This window comes from Peromyscus maniculatus, chromosome 2 (assembly GCF_049852395.1).
Source record: "Peromyscus maniculatus bairdii isolate BWxNUB_F1_BW_parent chromosome 2, HU_Pman_BW_mat_3.1, whole genome shotgun sequence".
Taxonomy (NCBI): Eukaryota; Metazoa; Chordata; class Mammalia; order Rodentia; family Cricetidae; genus Peromyscus; species Peromyscus maniculatus.
This window is the reverse complement of record NC_134853.1, coordinates 164042509-164065338: the sequence shown is the minus strand read 5'-3', so window position 1 is coordinate 164065338 and position 22830 is coordinate 164042509. Positions and strand designations below refer to the sequence as shown.

The 22830-nt window shown below is 40.8% G+C and overlaps 1 protein-coding gene across 1 annotated transcript; it reads left to right on the top strand.

Annotated features, from left to right (window-relative positions):
• The first annotated feature begins 5496 nt into the window (after positions 1–5496).
• Positions 5497–20118, top strand: LOC102927554 (arylacetamide deacetylase-like 4). The gene is given in 6 exon segments (XM_076563586.1): positions 5497–5754; positions 16024–16240; positions 16930–16993; positions 19107–19137; positions 19286–19561; positions 19563–20118. Coding segments are annotated over 6 exon segments (1266 nt in total). The 5' UTR covers positions 5497–5586; the 3' UTR covers positions 20073–20118.
• The last annotated feature ends 2712 nt before the right edge of the window (positions 20119–22830 follow it).

Genomic DNA, 22830 nt, shown 5'->3' with positions numbered 1-22830 from the left:
CAGTGGTAGCACATGCCTTTAATCCTAACATTGGGGAGGCAGAGATTCATCTGGATCTCTGTGAGTTCAAGGCCACACTGGGAACTGCTGTGGGATGGTCTGTATGTCAAATTGCTCTGATTGGTCAATAAATAAAACACTGATTGGCCAGTGGCTAGGCAGGAAGTATAGGCGGGACTAACAGAGAGGAGAAAAGAAAGAACAGGAAGGAGTCACTGCCAGCCACTGCCATGACAAGCAGCATGTGAAGATGCTGGTAAGCCATGAGCCACGTGGTAAGGTATAGATTTATGGAAATGGATTAATTTAAGCTATAAGAACAGTTAGCAAGAAGCCTGCCACGGCCATACAGTTTGTAAGCAATATAAGTCTCTGTGTTTACTTGGTTGGATCTGAGCGGCTGTGGGACTGGCAAGTGACAAAGATTTGTCCTGACTGTGGGCAAGGCAGGAAAACTCTAGCTACAGAAAACAGAGCCAGGTATAGTGGCACAGGCCTTTAATCTCAGCACTAGTTAACCATAGAGGTCTGGAGGTCTGTATAGACAGACAGAAAGTAATAGAGCTGAGCAGAAAGAGGAAGTGGTGTAGCTGGGCAGAGAGAGAAAGTAAGATGGCAGGGCACAGAAAGGTGTATAGGCATGAATATACAGGAAGTAGCTCTCTCTTGAGACTGAGGATTTCCTAGAGGTAAGAGCTTGTGGCTGGCTTTATTCTGCTTTTCTGATCTTTCAGCTTTCACCCCAATATTTGGCTCTGTTTTTTTTTTTATTAATAAGACCTTTTTAAATTGGTGTTACAGCACTGCTTTCAGTGGTTTATTATTTTGATAAATTTAATCCCCATGATACCTGTGGTACTGTGATCATACTCATTTTACAGAAGTGAGAGGCAAAATATAAGAGGTCAAGTGCCTCACCAAGGTCACACAGTTTGGAGGTCTGAATGAGAAATGTCCACTACAAGCTCCTGTTAACACTTGGTCCCTGTTTGTGGAGGTATCTGTAGGAGGTGATGGAACTTTGCGGAGGTGGAACCTTGCTGGAAAAAGTATGTCATTGGGGGCAGATTTTTACCTTTTATAGCATGATTCCACTTCTCTGCTTCCTATGTGTGGATGAAATGTGATCAGCCAGCTTCCTGTTCTTGCTGCTTGTTGCCATAGCTTCCTCATCATTAAGGACTCTAGATCCCTGGAACAGTAATCCACAACAAAGCTTTTCTCCTTTAAGTAGCTTTTGGTCATGATGTTTCATCACAACTACAGAAAAGCAATTGATAAACACAGTAAGTGGGAATTCAGGATGTAAAACCATCTGTATGGATGCAATATCAATTGCTTCCTTCCATGCATGAGAGACACCTTGGGATGTCTTAGTCCCATCATGTAATTTTAGAACTACTATCTTTTCAATGAATCAGATTTGTGTTCCCTCTTCCTGTTACCACCTCATCATTGTCATTCTATTTCTCTGAGGCTTGCTCCCTACAATGAGGTTTTATACACTGTAGAGGTTTTGTTAATATTTTTTTGTGGAGAAGGGATGTGGATAGGAGCACGTTGTAGTGTTTTAGCTTGCTCTCTGTTCTGTGAACATAGTCTCTACTTTCTTCTAGGAACATTTTCTTTAATAAAGAGCAATCTATTGGCAGCCATAACAGAAAGAAGGCTGGGAAGAGACTCAAGGAAAGGACGGCACAACCAGATTGCAGTGCTGTGGTAAAAGAAGGAAATCATAGGTGGAGAAGAAGAAAGGAAGGAACCAGCTCTCAACAGCTGCAAAAAGGAAGCTCATTTTTGTAGTTTATTCTGACAAAGTTGTGTGGGCAGACAAGTCACCTGAGGTGTTTTTCCCGTCACCTCCAGGGATGACCCCTTGTGTAGAGAAGGCCATAAGGTGACTCTATGATATTCACTATTGTTCACACTTTTGTGCAATTTATTTGTGTGAGCCAGTCTTCTTTATTGCTTCCTAATGAATGTGACAAAGGTCATTACATGTTCATGTTCCATTATAGTAGATCCTGTTTGCTATAGGACTCAATCTGTCTATGACTACTATACCCTTCAAAACTATCAGTCATAATTGAGGAAAAAAGGAAAAATTCCTTGATGAAAATAGACTAAAGTATTCACAACCACCAAGCCAGCTCTACAGAAGATACTTAAACACATTCATATGGTCACAGGGAAGAATAAACCACACTTGAAAAATACTTAAGAAAGAGGGAGGAATAGGAAACATCAAAGATTGTACAACCAACAAAATGATAGGAAATAATGCACACATTTTGCTCTAAATGTTTATAGTCTCAATTTCCTAACTAAATGACACAGAATAGCAGACTATATTAAAGGGCTGGATTTATACATTTCTTGTCTATAAGAAATGTACCTCACCATATAGGACAGACAGTATCTTATGACAAAGGGATGGGAAAATATACTACAAGCAAATGAATCTAGAAGGCAGACAGAAGTTGTTCTAATAGCTGACAAAACTGACATTAAGCTAAATCTAGTCAAAAGAGATAAAGGTCACTTCATACTAATTAAGGAAAGAATCCACCTAGAGTACATTTGGTTCTAAACATATACACACAAAACACGACACACCTAATTTCATAAAATAAGTATTACTAAAAGGCAAAAGTAACAGGTTATACCAGCACAGTAATAGTGGGAGACTCTAGTACCCTAATCTCACCAGCCAATTGATCATCCAGACCAAAAAAATTAGAGAAACATCTGAAATAAATGACATCACAGATCAAATAGATTTGACATCTGTAGAACATCCCATCCACCATGATAATACTCCTTTTTTCAGAAGCCCATGGAATTTTCTCAAAAAAACAGACCATATACTAGAACACAAAACAAGTATTAACAAATATGGGAAAATTGAAGTAATTCTTTGTGTTCTATCTGATTATAATGGAGTAAAATTACAGCTCAGCACTGAGAGGAACTATAGAACATTTACATGTTCATGAGATCAAATTGCATATCATTGAATATTGAATGAATAAATGACAAAATCAAAAAGGAAATAAAAATTCCTGGAAATGAATAAAAATGAAAATACAGTATATCAAAACCAAGGAATACGTTCAAAGCATTCAAAAAGGAAATTATAGCACTAAGTGCCTACATTAAAAGTCAAAGAAATTCCAAATAGATAATTTTGTGCTTTACCTCAAGGCTCTAGACAAACCAGAGTAGAGCAACCCCAAATTCAGTAGATAAAAATAAAAGTATTAAGACCAGACGAGAAATTAATGAAATAGCAACAAATAAAATAGAAAAAAATAAATAAAACAAAATGTGGATTTTCTTTTGTAAAGATAAATAGGGTTGATCAGCCCTTATCAAACTAATCAAGGGAAAGAGAACAGAAATAATGCTTAAAATCCATCATGACAGATATTTTAAAAAAATTCAGAAAATCATTAGTGCCATCCTTAAAAATACCATATTCCACTAAATTGAAAATGATAAGGTAAATTGATGAATTCTATAGGCATATTATTTATCAAAATTAAGCAAAAGAGATAAACAATTTAAATCTATGATAAGCATCAAGATTGATGCAGAAAGAAAAATATCTCCCAATAGAAACAGTTCTGGCCCAGGTGGATTCACTGTGCAAATCTACCATCAAAGGAGAACTAACATCAATACCTTTTATACGACTTTATAAACTAAGAAAGGAAGAAATACAACTGTATTAGCTGCTTCTCTGTTGCTGTGATGAAACAACATGACCAAGGCAACTTATTGAAGAAAGAATTTATTTGGACTTTTGGTTCCAGAGGATCAGTCATGGTGGGGGGAGTGGCAGCAGGCAGCTGGCATGGTGGCAGAGGCAGGATGCTGAAGGCCCACATCTTGAACTGTAGTCAGGAAGTACAAAGAGCAAACTGGAAATGGTGCAAGTCTTTAAACTCTCCAAGCCTGCCTCCAGTGACATACCTCCTTCAACAAGGCTGTACCTTCTAAACCTCCTCAAGAGTCCCACCAACTGGGGACCAAGTGTTCACATACCCAAGCCTGCAGATGGGGGCATTCTCATTCAAAACACTACAACTACTGAACTCTTTTTATGAAGTTAGTATTATTCTGATAACAAAAATTGATAAAAACACACACAGTCAAATTATATATACCAAATTTTTGGGAGAAAGGTGACATTTCTATTGTTGAGATGGAATATTGAAGTTACCCACTGTTTATATATTGGGGTTAATATGTAACTTTATATCTAGTAATATTTGTTTTTGTGAATTTGGGGGTAGCTGTGCTTAGTGCGTATGTTTAGAATTGTAATATCCTATTCATGAGTTGTTCTATTAGTCAGAATGAAGTGACCATTATATCTTATGGCCAGTTGGATTCCAGTCCATTTTGTCATAGTGTAGTGGTAGTGAAGCCTTCTTGTTTTCTTAGTTCCATTTGCTTGGAATAATTTTTCCATCATACCACCCTAAGATATTTATTTATTTTCTATGGCTAGGTGTGTTTTTCTTGAGGGATCAAATAGACCAATTCTATTTTTTCTCTTTAAAAATCAGTTATTATATTGTGTGTTTATGATGTGTCTGTGAGTGTGACATGTAGATGCCACAGTGAGCTTGTGGACATCAGAAGACAACTTTCAGGAACTGGGTCTTGTCGTCTTGTTGAGGTAGGGTCTCTCTTGTTTCTGCCATGCTGAGTACTCCAGGAGAGCTGGCCCATGAGCTTCTGGATGACTTTCTCTGCTTCTGATTTCATGATAGGAGTGGCAGTTTTTCACATGCGTGCCACTGTATTTGGCTTTTTCTATTGGGTATCCAGGGATTGAGCTCAGGTTTATAGGCTTGTGTAGCAATCATTTTACCTGCTGAGCCACATCACCATCCTGGATAATTTTTTAAAATTACTTTTATTGACACGTGTATGTGTTTGCATGCCGCAATGCATGTATGAAAGTCAGAGGACAGGTTTCAGGACTTGAGTCTCTCTTTTCATCATGAGTCTTGGGGATTGAACTCAGGTTGTCAGCCTTTACCTCAAGTGCCTTTCCCTATGAAACCATCTCATCAATCCTAAGTTGATGGTTTTTAACCAGAAAATTCTCTGCAAACCTCTGCATGCTAGATTGGGGTATTGAATAGTGGGAAGGCAGTGAACCAAGGAGTTGGGAATAAGATGTGCGTTGCCCACCCTAGATAGGCTCTGGTGTGGAAGAGGACACTTCTCACGTGATACAGTTGAAGGGTCAGGACATTAAGACATACCAGATCTCTTCATGGTATCCTCAGTTTCTGGGATACATAAGAGTCTCACAATGCTGTGGGAAATCTACCTCTCAAGTCTACCTTGGTGGACCAGATATGATTTCCTGTTCTTCTTGTTCTTCAGTAAACAAGTTCCTCTGTTCTCTTTGGCTAGTTTATGTGGCTATCCAGGGTACAGGTCACTTCACAAGCATGCTTGAAGCAGTGACCTGGAAGAAGCAGTGTATAAGACCAGGTTAGCTGTTTCTCTCACAGCTTTTGAAGTTAGTTTATCAGGACAGCAGCTCCTAAGGACCTCGGGACCATGGTTGTCCTGTGGCTGCTGCTGTTAGTGGGGCTGCCCACATTCTTACTGGGACTCTTTATATGGGCTGTGGTTAAGCATATTCTCACAGCAAAAGTTCCTTCCTCCTTACAGCATCCGATCAAGTTCAGGTTTTTGCATTGTCTGATGCTCTTCATAATGGCCTTGGTGAGTTTGCTCTTGGGGGCATCATGGATTGGGGATGCTGTTTGTATCTTACTCTTTCTTCCTTTTCATTTCCCTCCCCTCTTTCTAGATTCCCACTAGACAGAATCTGAGGAACCTCCTATGTTCCCTCTTTCTTCCCCACCCCTCCTTTATTTCTTCTCACTCATTTCCCCTTTCTTTCCCTCCTCACTTTTCTTTTCCCTTTGAGATAAATCCAGCATGGCCTTGAGCCCACTGCTTCCACCTCCCAAGAGCTGGAATTACAGGCTGTGCCAACACACTTGTCTACTGGGCTCTTTTCTGGGAGCTGCAAATGAATTCAGATGGAGCTGCTGCCCACCAAGGGCTCATCGTCTAAGAGGTTCTACCAACACCCGTCAGCCACAACTCCCTCCTCCCATTCTTCCCATGCTCCTGTCTCTAGGAGCTTTTGGCATTAATGTGAGAGATCCTGAGGCCTGAGATTAACTTGTTCAACTCTGTCCTGAGCACAGGGCAAGTATTGTTTGCAGACCAAATCATGAGTGCCATAGTCCCTCAGCCTTTCAGCCTGGCTGTCCTGGACAACTGAGCTCTGTGCCAGGTTTAGGGCTCAAGATTGGGGTCAGGGATCAGCACCTGTCAATGGGTGCATCACATATGAAAAGAATATGGGAAGCTGGCAATTTGAAAAAGCCCTGATGCTCCTATATTGGGAGGTTACTTGATAGTGGCCAGTTAACGGTTATTACCCCAGGGGACTGTTGAGAGGGAAGAGGTGGGGAGGAAAGGGGTGAGAAGCACTTCGCCAGACTGTCTGATGAGCATTTCTGCTCTTCTTTCACGGGCTTGGAGGGTCTCTTGTTTAACCTGTGTCTCAGAATCCTCATGGGACAATGGCATCTTTCTCATCAGGTAGGTGAAAGCATTAGATTTCAGGCCATATGTCTTTAGAGGCTCTGGTAAGTGGTAAAAAATGTGTGTTCCTGTGCTGTTGGGATTTTTTTTTTTTTATGAGGAAAAATGGAGCATTGGAGAAATAAGCAAGACTAAGAATTTCAGGCTAGGCTACTGTAGCTGAAGCTTTCCTGTGTCCTGCCTGGCTGGCGGTCAGGACAAATCTCTCTCACCCACCAGCCCCATAGTCTCTCAGACCCAAGTAAACACACAGAGGCTTATATTAATTAGAACTGTATGGCCATTAACTTAGGCTTATTACTGACTAGCTCTTACACTTAAATTAACCCATAATTCATGTCTATGTTTAGCCATGTGGCTTGGTACCTTTTCTCAGTTCTGCCTTCACATCTTGCTTCCTCTGTGTCTCGCTGGCGACTCCTGACTCTGCTCTCCTCTTCCCAGCATTCTCCTCTTCTGCTGGTTCCACCTATACTTCCTGCCTGGCTACTGGCCAATCAGCATTTTATTAAACCAATGTACAAGGGCATTATCCCACAGCAGGCTAGAATCCCAGCACCACAAATGAGGGCCTTGGACCTCCAAATACCCCCAGACACCTGGATCTTTCTAACCATTAGTGTTTCTCTTTAAGAATAGGCCCCAATTCTCTGCATTTTGGTGATATTGTAAGAGCCAGAGGACAGGTTGCTTGTTGCAAGATAGTGTCTTCTAGACATGATGGGGAAGCTACACCCATGAATAAGAGATATGACTCCCTAAATAAGACCTGCATAGTGACAATACCAGTTGCCATGCCAATGTGGGCGAGGGAAATTTCACAAGGCCTCAACCTTAGATGAAGAGCTACAGGTAATTGTTGCTTGAATATTAAATTGTTTTATAATAAAAAGAAACATAGAGCCAGATATTGGGGTAAATGCTGAAAGATCAGAGAGACAAAGGAACAAGTCACTGGGGAAACTTCTCAGTACTACTGAATCTTCAGGCCAAATCGAAAGTGAGATCCTATCTCCACAAATCTTCTGACTGAAAGCCTCCGAGTTCTCCAATGAAAAGGACTCTAGTTCCTGTCTCCTCATGCCTTATATGCCTTTCTCCACCCAGCCATTTCATTTCCTTCCTCATGCTGGGATTAATGGTGTGTGTGCTTCTCAAACACTGGCAGCAAAGGCATGAGATCTCAAGTGCTGGGATTAAAAGCGTGTGACTTCCGAGTAAAGGTGTATGCCACCACTGCCTGGCTCTGTTTCTCTCCTAGACAGAATCCATGTAGTCTAGGGTGGCTTTGAACTCACAGAGATCCAGATGGATCTCTACCTCTTGAGTGCTAAAATTAAAGATATGTACCACCACTGTCTAGCCTCTATGTTTAATCTAGTGGCTGGCTCTGTCCTCTGATCCTCAGGCAAGCTTTATTTGATACACAGTATATCACCACAGGTAATCAATGGCTTCATAGACAGGGAGAACCAGTTTTCTCCAGGGCAAGCTCTGTGATAAGTAATCTATTCCCAAGTGCTAAGCCATAACACATGTTCATAACAGCAATACTAAATGGACCCAGTAGGGTTTATATATGCATGTGCCGTGTGTGTGTGTGTGTGTGTGTGTGTGTGTGTGTGTGTGTGTGTGTGTATTTAACAATAATAAGAAGAGGATTTGAAAGAGAGTGATGGGGAACAGCGAATGGAGTAGAGAGGGGGGTAGAAATGATATAAATACAGTATTCATGTATGAAATTCTCCAAAATTTAAATTAAAAAACAAAGAATAACTGTGGTGGTATTGTATTCCCCAAAATATTGTGTACCCTAATAAACTTACCTGGGGTCAGAGACAGAACAGCCACTAGATACAGAGGCTAGAAAATGGTGGCACTCACACCTTTAATCCTAGTGTTCCAGAGGCAGAGATCCCTCTGGATCTCTGTGAGTTCAAGGCCACATTGGAAATAGCCAGGAATGGTGACACACGCCTTTAATCCCAGAAAGCAAGCCTTTAATCCCAGGGAGTGGTGGTAGAAAGCAGAAAGGTATATAAGATGGGAGGACCAGAAACTAGAGGCATTTGGCTGGTTAAGCTTTTAGCTGGTTAAGCTTCAGGCTTTCGAGTAGCAGTTCAGCTAAGAGCCATTGGGATGAGGACACAGAAGCTTCTAGTCTGAGGAAACAAGACCAATCTGAGAAGTTGGCCAAGTGAGGTCAGCTGTGGCTTGTTCTGGTTCTCTGATTTTCCAGTTCACCCCAATACCTGGCCTCAGGTTTGATTTTATTAATAAGAACTTTTAAGATTCATGCTACATCTGGTGCCCAACATTCGTGGTACAAATTCATGAAAAAGCTGCTTCTCTGTGGCCTTGTGGGTCTCAGCTCAGGCCAGAGCTACACTCGGCCAGTTGTGGTGGCACATGCTGATAGGTTTTACTGAAGGAGGGAGAGGCAGGAGGATCTCAAGTTTGAGGCTGGCCTAGGAGGCTTGGGAGAAGCTTTGGCCTGGACTGAACCACGAACAGTGGTGGGACCATGGAGGCAGTGGCTGCTACTCCGAGTTGCTGGCTTCTTCTCATCATGTTGGTGACTGCAATGATGCTGCTACCTGGAACAAAGGGTTTACTGCTGTTTGTTCAGAGACCAATTACCAAGGCCATCGTGTTATAAGAAAGTATCAGCAAAGGTCAGTTTGAAAAGTTTGGCGAGACAAATGGTGGAGAGAAATATCTGTGAAGATATTCTCTTCTAGGGAAGAACATTCATGGTTCTGAGAGACAGACAATTATCAGACTGTGATTGCTCCAAGCCATAGAGGAGGCACAAAAAAAAAAATCTTCAGGAAACCATGATCATGCCTAACAGCGACTTTGGAATCTTCAAAAGGATGACGGGACCCCACAAAGATGATTCTACATGGACTATGATAAAGCCATTAAGCTGATTAACACCATGGAAAAATCGACTTTAGACTACAAACTGGTCAGGACAATTTCGAGATGACTAGCTGAGATGATCCAGTCTGACAGACTACTCGAGCAAGGACTTGTGACAAGCCCTGAACTTTCCTTTTATGCAGAGACTGGACAAATGATACAGGACTTGACAATTAACCCAAAATTTTCTTTTCAAGATTCCCTAAAGATATCTTCACCCCTAGACATCAAAAAGAAAAAGAGAATATAGATATGAGATAGATCATCGAATCTACTCTGAAAAAAAAAGATAAAGAAATAATAGGATAAATAGGTAGATCACTGAATCTACACTGAAGAAAAAGGGGAAGATGTAAAAATGACAAAAGGTAGACTACTGAATCTATTATGAAAAGAAAAAAGAGAGAATATGGATATGATAAGATAAAAAGGGAGACTGTGGAATCTACTTTTAAAAAGGAACTACTTGTTTTAAATAAGATAAGTAATGAAAATTTTTTGGTCTGAGTTTATCAGATATTACTGGACTGGACATTGTTAATATATATCCTGGAGTTTTTATCTGAATCTGTCAAATGTTAATTGACTAGACATCATTAATGTAATTTCTGGCTATATATATTGTATATACTTATTGGATAGTTTTTCTTGTATTAGTTATAAGCTTTTTTATTTTTAGACAAATGGGGAAATGTGGTGGTATTGTGTTCCCCAAAATATTGTGTACCTTAATAAACTTACTTGGAGTCAGAGACAGAACAGCCACTAGATACAAAGGCTAGAAAATGGTGGCACTCATGCCTTTATTCCTAGCATTCCAGAGACAGAAATCCCTCTGGATCTCTGTGAGTTCAAGGCCACATTGGAAACAGCCAGGCATGGTGACTCACACCTTTAATCCCAGAAAGCAAGCCTTTAATCCCAGGGAGTGGTAGTAGAAAGCAGAAAGGTATATAAGGTGTGAGGACCAGAAACTAGAAGCATTTGGCTGGTTAAGCATTTGGCTGGTTAAGCTTCAGGCTTTTGAGCAGCAGTTCAGCTGAGAGCCATTGGGATGAGGACACAGAAACTTCTAGTCTGAGGAAACAAGACCAATCTGAGAAGTTGGCCAGGTGAGGTCAGCTGTGGCTTGTTCTGGTTCTCTGATCTTCCAGTTCACCCCAATACCTGGCCTCAGGTTTGATTTTATTAATAAGAACTTTTAAGATTCGTGCTACAAATATCCCCTAAGCTAAACATTCACAGTTGACAGCTGCTACAGATTTTCACAGAAGATGCAGTGATGATCTAGGATTGGTTCTGCAGGATGTGCTCCACATAGGAGGACCCTGCCTCTTGTACTCAGCCCAAAGCCCCTAGGGCATGCTGTCCAAGAAGGATGTGCACAAGAAGAAATTCAAGTGAGTTAATGTACTGAAGATGTAGATGAGGAAGGAATAAGAGGTTTAAGGAGAAGAAAGAAAGCTGGAAAAAATTCTACAGTTCTTAAATCAGAGCCTACTCTTGCTCCTAGAAAAACATGAGTTTGAGCACCAGATGCCACAAAATTTAGCTTTGTAGTCTCCAATTTTTTTTAACCTTTTTCTTGTTTCTGGGAAATGAAGTGCACAGTGGAGACTTTTTAGACCAGGCATGGTGCAGGCTTGTGATCCCAGTGCTTGTGTGCAGAAAAGAGAAGATAATGAGTTAAGGTCAGCCATAGCTATATAATGAGTATAAGAACAGCCCAGACCACATGAGATCCTGTATCAAAGAGACAAAAACAGAAAGAAAGAAAGAAAGAAAGAAAGAAAGAAAGAAAGAAAGAAAGAAAGAAAGAAAGAAAGAAAGAAAGAGAAGGAAGGAAGGAAGGAAAGAAAAAGAAAGAAAGAAAGAAAGAAAGAAAGAAAGAAAGAAAGAAAGAAAGAAAGAAAGAAAGAAAGAAAGAAAGAAAGAAAGAAAGGAGGAGGTGTTTCTAGGAGCACTGTGTAGTCAGAAGTTTTTCTGTGTCCTGCCTGGTCTCACAGCCACACAGTCCTAAATAAACATACAGAGGCTTATATCAATTATGAACTGCATGGCCTATGGCTCAAACTTCTTGCTAGCTAGCTCTTATATCTTAAATTAACCCATTTCTATTAATTGATGTTTTGCCACATGTTCCATGGCTTTACCAGTCTTCTGGCATTTTGCTCCTTGGGTGGCTGGCTGGCATCTCCTCTCAGACTCTGCCTTTCTCTTCCTGTCTCTCTCGGATTTTCTGCCTGCCTCTAAGCTGCCTTGCCATAGGCCAAATCAGCTCATTTGTTAACCAATGGGAACAATATATATTCATAGCATACAGAAAGACATCCCCCAGCAGCACTGTGATGAGTAAATAAACAAAACATTGAAATCAAGCTGCACGAAGCTGCGTGTGAAGGACTCTGTCCAACACCACTACTAGTGCCTTACAAGTCCCTAGAGACAGAGTCAGTATTCCCCAAAGTTGTCATTGATTTGAAGGTTGCTGTGAATGGATCCAGCCCTACTACAAGATGTAAAGCATTGGATGATGCAGTTCAGAGCTGGAGTCTTTGTCCAGCATGTATGACACAATGGGCTTTCACCCATCACTAACATATACATAATATATACATATATCTACACACACACACACACACACACACACACACACACACACACACACACACAGAGAGAGAGAGAGAGAGAGAGAGAGAGAGAGAGAGAGAGAGAGAGGTAAGAAACAAGATTTGTTTTAAAGACCATTTTCTAAGAATGTTTCAGAATCTCCTGAGATACTGTATATTTGTAATTCAATAATTGTACAGTTATATTGATATTTATAATCTTACTTGGTACTCCATCTCTGCCCTAGTTCCAAGCAATGGAAGATGTCCATTCAAAACAATATACATTTATGACCTATGTCATAGCTTTGGAGAACATGAGGTTTAGAAAGCTGGACTGTGACACTACACAAACTTCCTGAACAAGATTTTATTATTCTAGAGGCAGAGACTAAGAATCCACTGGTGTTGTTGGTTGTTTTGCTCTTTTGGGGAGCCCACCATCCAGCTCCCAAATTAATCACACATAGAGGCTTGTTTCTTAGCTTGGCTTGTTTCTTGCCAACTTTTCTTAACTTTAAATTATCCCATCTACCTTTTGCTTCTGGGCTTTTTCCTTCCCTTACTTCTGTAACCTTACTTTCACTCTTACTCCATGGCAGGCTGTGTGGCTGGGTGGTTGGCCTCTTTATTTTCTTGGTGCTAGGTCTCTTTTACTCTTTCTTGTCTTATTCTTTTTCTCCTTCTATTTATTCTCTCTGTCTGCCAGCCCCTCCTGTTCTTTCTCCTGCCTTGCTATTGGTGGTTCAGCTCTTTATTAGACCAAATATTCCACAGCATAAACAAGTGTAACACATCTTAAAATAATATTCCACAACAATTGGGATGTGATCATCCCACCAGAGACCTCTGGTTTGGTGGAAGGGAGATGTGCAGATGTTCATATACTTATAATAAAGTTTCAGGTGATTCCTATGGAAGTCTGATAGTACAGTGAAGGCCTCAGAGGGAGAAGCAGTTATTCCTACAAGAAAGGGTGGCTTTTTCAAGAATATGATCCCCAAACTTGGATACTTAAGTCATTTGAAGCCATCTGCCTGGGCCATGTAAAAGAGTCTCTCAGGGAAAGATAGGTGGTTAGATGAGCCACAGGATTTGGGGAACATATGCAGAGTTGGAGCTAACCTGGGCCAGGGAGCAGCAAATTGATGTTAAGGTTTTCAGAGCTGAGCTGCTGATGGTCCTGGTGGAATTAGCTGAGAGCATGGGGTTGGGAACTAGGTCACCTCTGTGTTGTAGGCTGACTCATTGTCTTCCAATTCCAGTAGGAAAACAACCATTTGAGTCCCCTATTGGGAAGTCTGCCCATGAAGGAAATACTTTAGGGCACCCTGCTGGACTCTGGACTAAAACAAATTCATTCAACCAGAAGCTAGAGCTTGTCCTGGGACTTTTCAGTAAGACCTTCTGCAAGGTCTTCTGTTCCCTACCTCCTCCTTAGGTCATATCCATGAACATCAGTTTCCCATTTGCAAACAAGGGATGTTGGAGCTCTATGATAATGCCTGGTGTTTTCCAGGTAGCTGGCAGTAGGTATCAAACTTGAAATCATGCCCGTTTCATTCCAACCCCAAACTCTTTCCAGTTAATCAATTACATCATAGTGAACAACTCTGAACAAGACATTTAAACACTGACATGCCTCAGTTTCCCATTCTGTCACAGAGCAAATCCTTGTGACTTAGAAGAGTCAAGCAAGTTGCTAATTGAAACTCCTCGGGCTGGTGCTGACACATTATAGGTAGCTAGTAAGTGTCAGCTGCTATAACCTTTGTTGTTACCTCACCATGATGTTTTCCATATGACAAAGAAATATCCTGAGCATGAAGTCCTTAGAGGATACAAGCCAGTGACTGTGATTCATTTAGCACATACACTGTGAGAGCCTGCAATGTTTCCTGAAACATGGCTACAGTTTATAATAGCAAATATTAGAATAAACATATTAGCTTAAAATCATATTGGAATGGCCAATGAATTAGCTCATTGGGCAAAAGCTCTTGCCATGAAACCTGATGAACTGAGTTTAATTCCTGAGACCTGCTGTGGATATCGCTCTGTATGCTGTGAATGTGTTGCTCTGATTGGTTAAGAAATAAAATGCTGATTGGCTAGTAGCCAGGCAGGAAGTATAGGTGGGACAAACAGAGAAGAGAATTCTGGGAACAGGAAGGCTGAGTCAGGAGTTGCCAGCCAGAAACAGAGGAAACAAGATGTTAAGGCAAAACTGAAAAAAGCCACCAAGCCACGTGGCTAACCATAAATAAAAATATGGGTTAATTTAAGTGTAAGAGCTAGTCAATAGCCTGAGCTAATGGCCAAACAGTTTTAAATAATATTAGCTTGTGTATGTTTATCTGGGTCTGAGTTGCTATAGGACCAGTGGGTGAGAGAGATTTGTCTTGACCATGGGCCAGGTGGGACACAGAAAAAAATCAACTACAGAGACCCACATGGTGGAAGGAGAGGACTTACTTTAAACTGTCCTCTGACAGCTTTACGTGAACATTACTCCTCTCCCCCAATAAATAAATGAAAACAGACAAGAAAAAAAAACATTTGGGCAACGTGTATGGGGCCTTTCATCCCTCCTGTGGATCCCATATCACATCTCTAATTTATCATGTTACTTCTTTCTGCTAATGACATACACAGGCTAAGGGTCCTCTATAACCCCAAACTGTGGGTTACATTGAGTTTTGACCCTGTTGGAAAACTGTCTTTGGCATCTCAGGTTGGGTACAGTCATTCAGAGAGCAAAAGACAGTCAACATTCTGCCTTCCTTTCTATTGCTATGATGAAACCCTCTGACCATAAATTATTTAGGGGAGGAAAGAATTTATTTCAGGTCACTGTTGATCATTGAAGTCAGGGGAGGAACTCAAACAGGAATTTGAAGCAGAAACCATGGAGAAACACTGCTTGATGGCTTGCTCAAAAGCTCATGCTTATCTAGCTTTCTAAGATAGCCATGACCATCTGGCCAGGGAATGGTGATACCTACAGTGGCTGAACCATCCTACATCCATTAACAATCAAGACAATCCCACACAGTTATCTCCTCAGGACAATCTGATCTTGCAATATATCAGGTGAATCTATTGTCAGGCAACTCTTGGATGTGTCAGTTGACAGCTAATTGGGACACAGAGGTTAGTGTTATTGTCTGGAACACTACTCATCTTTGTCCCTCCGAATGACTGCTTGCCACTCAGCCTTAAGCTGGTTTTCCTTCAGGCAAAGTCTTATTTTTTTTTCCTGATGCTCTAACAGTACCATGGGTCAGGTGACTTACAGACAACAGAAGGTAGTTTGTCTTATAGGGTTTGTTTGGAAACCCAAGAACAAGGTGTCATCAATGAGCCTTCTTTGTATCATCCCTCAGCAGAAAGACAAGTGTATCTATGTTCATAAGACAGAAAATACCAACCAAACTCACTCCTCAGGAAACTATGTGTGAGGTAATGATTCCTTTCCCTCCATCGTGGACTTAATCCACACATGGGGATACCATGTCATCACCACTTAAACGGTTCATCTTATAACACTGAAAATGGCAAGGACATTTTCACATGAGTTTAAAAGGAAAGAAATACTTGGGTCCCAGCAACATCATCATCCAGTGAGGGCCTTTTAGAAAAAAAATCATGAACTGCCTTCTTCATATGAAAGAGTACAAAACCATTTGTATGCCCATGAGACCGCAGCACATGTAGGAGGAGGCAAGTGAGAAATGGTGAATATGTCTGAACACTGATAAGTGGCTGCAGCATCTACCTTTCTATTCTATAATCCCCTATCCTCACCTTTTCACTTTCCTTCCCTTTCCTCCAACAGGGGAATATACTAGAGGAACTGAGAATTTGTACTTCGCTCCACTTTGTTCAGTTTATTTGTGATGTAGGGGTCATAAAGAATGACCCTGCCTTGGTGGTGACCAATATGCATTTTGGGTCAATCCCTGTGAGACTGTTCCAGCCCAAAGCGGTGTCCCCCAAACCTCGGAGAGGCATCATCTTCTACCATGGAGGGGGTGCCATCTTTGGTAGCCTTGGTAAGTAGCTTCCATGTGGGATGAGAGGGGAAGGTCCCCATGATGGGTAGAGTCTTGCACACATTCCTATGAGGACCTCTTGGGGAAAGTCAAAACAAATAGAAGTTAGAACTTCTGATAGAGAATGTAGATCAAAGATTGGGGCTCATATCAGCCAGTGGGGTTGTTCCCATGGCAATATTTTCTATATTAGTTTATGTCCAGGTTGGGACAGCAATGTCTGAGTGGGGCTATTCTGGCACTGAAAGTGACTCCCTCTCTTTCCCACTCACAGCACTGGTTATTCCTATCTTTTCACAATGTCCACATATTCACATGCATCCCACAGCTCAACTGGATCACTGTTATGAAAACCTACTCATTTCTCCAACTCTGCTTCCCCAAACTGGTGGACTGGCTCCACTTTCCATCTTTCCATTTAGTCTTCTCTCCCTCAGAGAAGGGTTCTTAAAAACACACTTGAGAACCCATCACTGCTACACTTCAGCCTTTCCCCTGCACCTTAATGTCTCTCCCATTTGGTTATCTTTGCCTTTCCTTGCTCTTGACAGACTGAAGCACTTGAAATTCTCTGGACTTCAGAGAGGGAATATCAGCCATGTCCACTATCATAGATTCTGTTCATAGAGCTGTGGTGGGAAGTGCTGTGTCCTCATCACATATGTTCAACTCTGGACCTTCCCTTGCAGACATGTACCATAGCCTGTGCAATTTCCTGGCCTGGGAGACAGACTCAGTGTTGCTATCAGTTGGGTGAGTGGCCTGAGAGTCCTGGGACAGTTGATGACTTTTCCATACGAGGCAGCATTTGTAGGGTGGTTTTTTGTTTGTTTGCTTAACAAACTAGAGATCTAACTAGAGATCACCAAAAGGAGTCCAGAGATGCTGACTCTCTTGTACATGGTCCCACATATATGGGCACACCATGTTCAAAACAACAGAAGCCTGGAAAGATGCCCATGACTTTGGAGTACATGAATGAGATGTAGCAAAGTGAATATGAGATTAGAGAGCACCACGCCCATCTGGAGAATCACTTAGTCATACAGTCCCACAAAACCTCCAAGTTAAACAACCACAGCATGTAAGCAGAGGACCTAGTACAGATCCACGCAGGCTCCATGATTGCAGCTTCAGTCTCTGTGAGCTCCTGTGAGCTCACTTTGTTGATTCTGTGAGCTGTGTGCTCTTGGTGTCTTCAAGCCCCCTGGCTCTTACAATCCTTCCTCCCCCTCTCTGGGTTTTTGAGTTCTGCCTAATGTTTGACTGTGGATCTCTGCATCTGCTCCCATCAGCTGCTGGAGGAAGCCTCTCTGATGATGATTGGGTTAGGCACTGATCTATGAGTATTGCAGAGTATCATTAGGAATAATTTCATTGATGTTTTTTGCTAGTCATCAAACTAGGTTCTACCCTAGGTCTCTAAGCCATCCACCTTCCAGTTCCAGGCAGTGTCAGGCATGGGCTCCTTCTCATGGCTTGGGCCTCAGATTAGGTCAGTCATTCACACAATGACTTTTAAAGTCCAAAATTCTAAAGGTTTCCTCAAAAAAACAATGTGGTTGGAATTTTCACAGTAACAACCCTAACTCTTGGTACCAGCTCCACATTAATTACTTTTCTGTTGCTTTAATAGAAACTCTCTGACCACAGATAATTTAAGGAAGAGGGCATTTATTTTGGTTTATGCTTCCCAAGGGTCAGCATCTGTAAGGGCTGGGGAGGGAGATATGGTAGCAAGAAGCTGGCAGAATGCATCTCAACTGTACATGGAAAAGAGAGAAAACAAAACCAGGAAGCAGGTGAAGCTATAGACTCTTAAAGCCACCCTCCAATAACATACTTTCTCTAGCAAGGTCACATCTCCTAACGGTTATAACCTTCCCAAACAACACCACCAACTGAGCCCAAGTGTTTCAATATGTGAGTCCATATGACATTTCTCATTCAACTCTCATATATAGTTTTAAAAAAGTATATATGTTCCAGTCTTAACAAACCTTCATGCAAATGAATAATTATATTCACAAGAATCATTACATTGTTCCTCTTGTACTAGTCCAAAGGGTCCCTCCTTTGGGCTATTAAGGTCAGGGCCTCTCCTCCAGCTTTGATGAAAAGTGGCAGAGAAAGTCTGATGCAAGATGTTTGAAACAGTGCTGGCTGGGTTACAATGGCAAGAGCTAGAGTTGTGAGTTAGTGGCAAGTGTCTGCAGTTGTTGTGTGTGTAGTGTGTGTGTGTGGTGTTCAAAGTGCCCAGTATAGACACAAGAGTGGTTCATCTGGCTGTTTGACTATTAGTCACTTCTTCATGGTAACCAGGGCAATCAGGAAGAATCCAGGAGCTCTTAAGTAAAACTACCCCACTATCATACTATAAACTTAGCTGCAGGAAAATAAACAGCAGAAGGAATGTTTATGAACAGACCTTAGTATTAGCATCAATATCAATTTGAGCTGTAGTTTTAACAGTGATCAACATATGCTCAGTACATCAGGAGAGGTGTCCCCCAAATCTATGCCAGTAGAAGTAACAGTAGTTCCAAATGACTTTTCTGGGTCTTTGATGGCTAATTGGCTTCTAAAGGCAACATCTTTGAACTTGCGTTATCCTCTGTATGGTTCACTGATCTGTAGATCAGTGAGAAACATGGTGTGGGTGGGAATGGAGAATCCTGGCCTCCATGACTCTGGGTATGTTCCTTAAGTCCATGTAAGAAAAATGAGAGTTGCTGTGCTTGCTTATTAGGAACATTCGGAAGATTGAGTCAGGTTTGGTTCCTTTGAGAGTAGAAGATGGTGAATGAAATGGCCTCTAATTCCTCCTTTGTAAATAGGCTTGCTGTGCTTGCTCTTTTCTCCTTAGGTACCGAAAGCTTCCTGACTACCATCACCCTGTCATTTTCTTTCTTTCTTTTTTTTTTTTTGTTTTTTGTTTTTTCGAGACAGGGTTTCTCTGTGTAGCTTTGCGCCTTTCCTGGAACTCACTTGGTAGCCCAGGCTGGCCTTGAACTCACAGAGATCCGCCTGGCTCTGCCTCCCGAGTGCTGGGATTAAAGGCGTGCGCCACCACCGCCCGGCCACCCTGTCATTTTCAAGGATTGCCTGAATGCTACCATCCAGTTCCTGAAAAGCCTGGAAACCTATGGGGTGGACCCCTCTCGGGTGGTGCTCTGTGGAGAGAGCATTGGAGGCTGGGCTGTGGCCACTGTCATCCAGGTCTTGGTCAGTAGCCCTAATCTCCCCCAGGTCCGGGCTCAAGTCCTGATTACTCCAATACTCCAGGCCATTAATTTATGCTTACCATCTCATCAGCAGAGTAAAAAACGTCCCTTTTCTTACTAGAGACATGATGATTATGGCTTTGTGTAAATACCTGGACATTGACCTCTCTTGGAAAGACGCCATATTGACAGGTGCCATTGTACCTCCGGACAACTGGAAGAAATATAGGAAATGGCTCAGCTCTGACAACATCCCCAGAAGGTTCTGGAGTCAAGACTCACAACCTGAGTTTCTTGGATGTTTTAATGAGGCTGCTTATTTAGAAACAAAACACATTTTCGATATAGAAATTTCACCTATCTTAGCAGATGATAAGACCATTGCTCAACTTCCTGAGGTATTCCTTGTGAGCTGTGAAAATGACATCCTCCGGGATGATGTCTTGCTCTACAAAAAGCGCTTTGAAGACCAGGGAGTTCCTGTGACCTGGTACCATGTGAAGGATGGCTTTCATGGATGCCTAACATTGTTTGATTGGAAGTTTCTATCTTTCCCATGCTCCAAGAAAATAGTAAATACTGTCGCTAGTTACATAAAGAACATATGATAGTTACCTTGATCTCTGAGTGTAATGAAATAAAAAATTTTCTGTGCTGTGGAGTTTACTGAGTTTCGTTTTGTTCCGGGAGGAGATGCTTACATCATGCAGAGTCTAAGAGAGCAAGAAGAAGTGGAAAGCAAAGAACTGGTAGCATTATAGTAAAAAAAAAAAAAAAAAAAAAAGAAACCCAGTGTATTGCTTCTAATGCTAATCATTCAGTGTTATATCTTACAAAACCATCTGCTACTGCCATTCAGGTGACATAAACATCAAAGTGAGGAAATATGTCTGGGACTTTTGTGTAATCCTTTTGTTAGGAGATTTCCATTTTTGCAACATCAACTAATAAAAGATTAAAGACACTAAGATCAAAATAAAAATAAAACTCAATGTATATAGTTAAGTGTGAGAATTGTGCAGAAATAGAATACCACATTTTCAATAATGCCAGAAGAGAACTACCCCTGAATGTAATTTAAACAAAAATTCTAACATAGTGTAATCAAGAATTTAAGGTTTCTCATAATAGATATTAATTTAGTCATGACTTTTTTGGGTTTTTGATAAATCAGAGATATAGTTATTGAGATTTAATTTTGGGGTAAATTTCTCCTGAAAGTCCTCCTTTCCCCTCTCCTGTGCTTCTTTTTAAGAATTTTAAATCATCTACCCTCCCTCATTCTCCCATGTACATACATATTACACACACACACACACACACACACACACACACACACACACACACACGCCATATAGGAAAAGAGAACATGGTTTTTGTCTTTTGGATCCTGGTTTAACTCACTTAATATTATATTTTCCACTTATATCCATTCAATTTTTTTTTACCATGCTATTTTCCTTGATGTGTGAATAAAAGTCCATCATGTAAGGCTGGTGAGACGGCTTAAAGGGCAAAGGCACTTGCCACCAAGCATAATAACCTGAGTTTGATTCCATGGACACAGTGGAAGAAGAAAACCAACTCCTTCAAATGTCTTCTGACCTCTATATGTGTGCTATGGCAGGTATCCTGCCCCCGCCACACAATAAATAAATAAGGTAATAAAAACATTCCATTGTGATGTGTACCACACTTTCATTATCCATTTATTTATAGGCATCTTGCATGATGCCATTTCTGTGCTGCTATGAATAGAGCAGTTATTACTTGGATGTGCAGGTACCTCTGTAGGTGTATATGGAGTCTTTTGGGTAGATGCCCAGGAGTGGTGTATCTGGGTCATTTGGAAATTTTGTTTTAAACTTACAGGGAAACCTTCACACTGATTTCTTTCATGGCTGCACCAGTTTCAACTCCTACTGGCAGTGAGTATTCTTGATCTTTCACACCCTCTTGGGTATTTGTTATTGAAAAAAAAAGATTTTTGTTGATAGTCATTCTGCAAGAGTAAGATGGAATCTCAGCATGATTTAACTTTCCTGTTTTTGATGGCTCCAGATCTTGAACACCTACACAATTACTTGTTGTCCTTTTTATTTTCTCTTTGAAGAATCCTATTTTAGGCTCCCCAGCCCATTCAAAAAAAATTGTTTCCTTGTTTAGTGTTTTTAAAGTTCTTTGTATTTCCTAGAAATTTATCCTTTATCAAATTTACATTTTACAGTTATATCATTTGGCAAAGATTTTTTTCCCTCTCTGTAGGAGGCCTTTTTACTCGATTAACAGTTTCTTTTGCTGTATACCAGCATTCTAATTGCAGGAGGTTCTCTTTATTGATAATTGGCCTTCCTTCCTGAGCAATTGTTTTCCTATTGATAAGTCATTTCCTATGCTTGCATCTTGAAGACAAAGTAGCTACAGATACATGGGTTCATGTCTGAGTCATCTAGTCTGTTCCCTGGATCTTCCTGTCTGTTTTTGTGGCAGTAGAACACTGTTTTTATTATCATAGTTCTTTTTATATACTTATAAAAATTGTACTGAGAAAGAAATCATAGAAACACTCCCATTCACAACAGTCTCAAAAAATATCTAGGAATAAATCCAACCAAGAATGTGAAAAATCTTTACAATGAAAACTTTAAGTTTTGGAAGATAGATATTGAGGAAAACACTAGGAGATAGACCTCTCACACTCATGGATTGGTAGAATTAATGTTGTAAAAATGATCATCCTACCAAATGCAAGTTACAGATTCAATGCAATCCCAAGCAAAAATCTCCATGACACTCTTCATGAAACAGAATAAACCATCTTAAGATTCATATGGAACTACAAAGATTCCAGATTGCAAAGGAACTCTAAGTAAAAGAACAAGATTGGAGGGATTAGTATACCAGATTTCAAGTTACATAGTTATTACAGAGTTATAGTAATAAAAGAGTATGTTATTGGCAAAAAACAGACAGATTGATCAATAGAACAAAATAGAAAACCCAGTCATGAGTGTCATCTACAGCCATCTACTTTTGCCAAATATGCCAATAATATTCACAAAATGAAAAATGGCATCTTCAACAAATGATGCTTGAAAACTGGATGTCCACATATATAAGAGTGAACCATATCTAACAACATGTAAAAATTCCACTCCAACAGATCAAAGGTCTTATGTGAAACTGACCTGAAACATTAAATGCTGATACTTCTAGATTAAAGCATAGGCAGGATAGTAGGCATAGTGCCTTACAAAGTGTAGTTGCAGAAAAGGTATTTCTGAAGAGGGCTCCATTTGCTCAGTAATTAAGACCAACCATTGACAAATGAGATCCTACAAAACTAAAAAGCTTCTGCACAGCAAT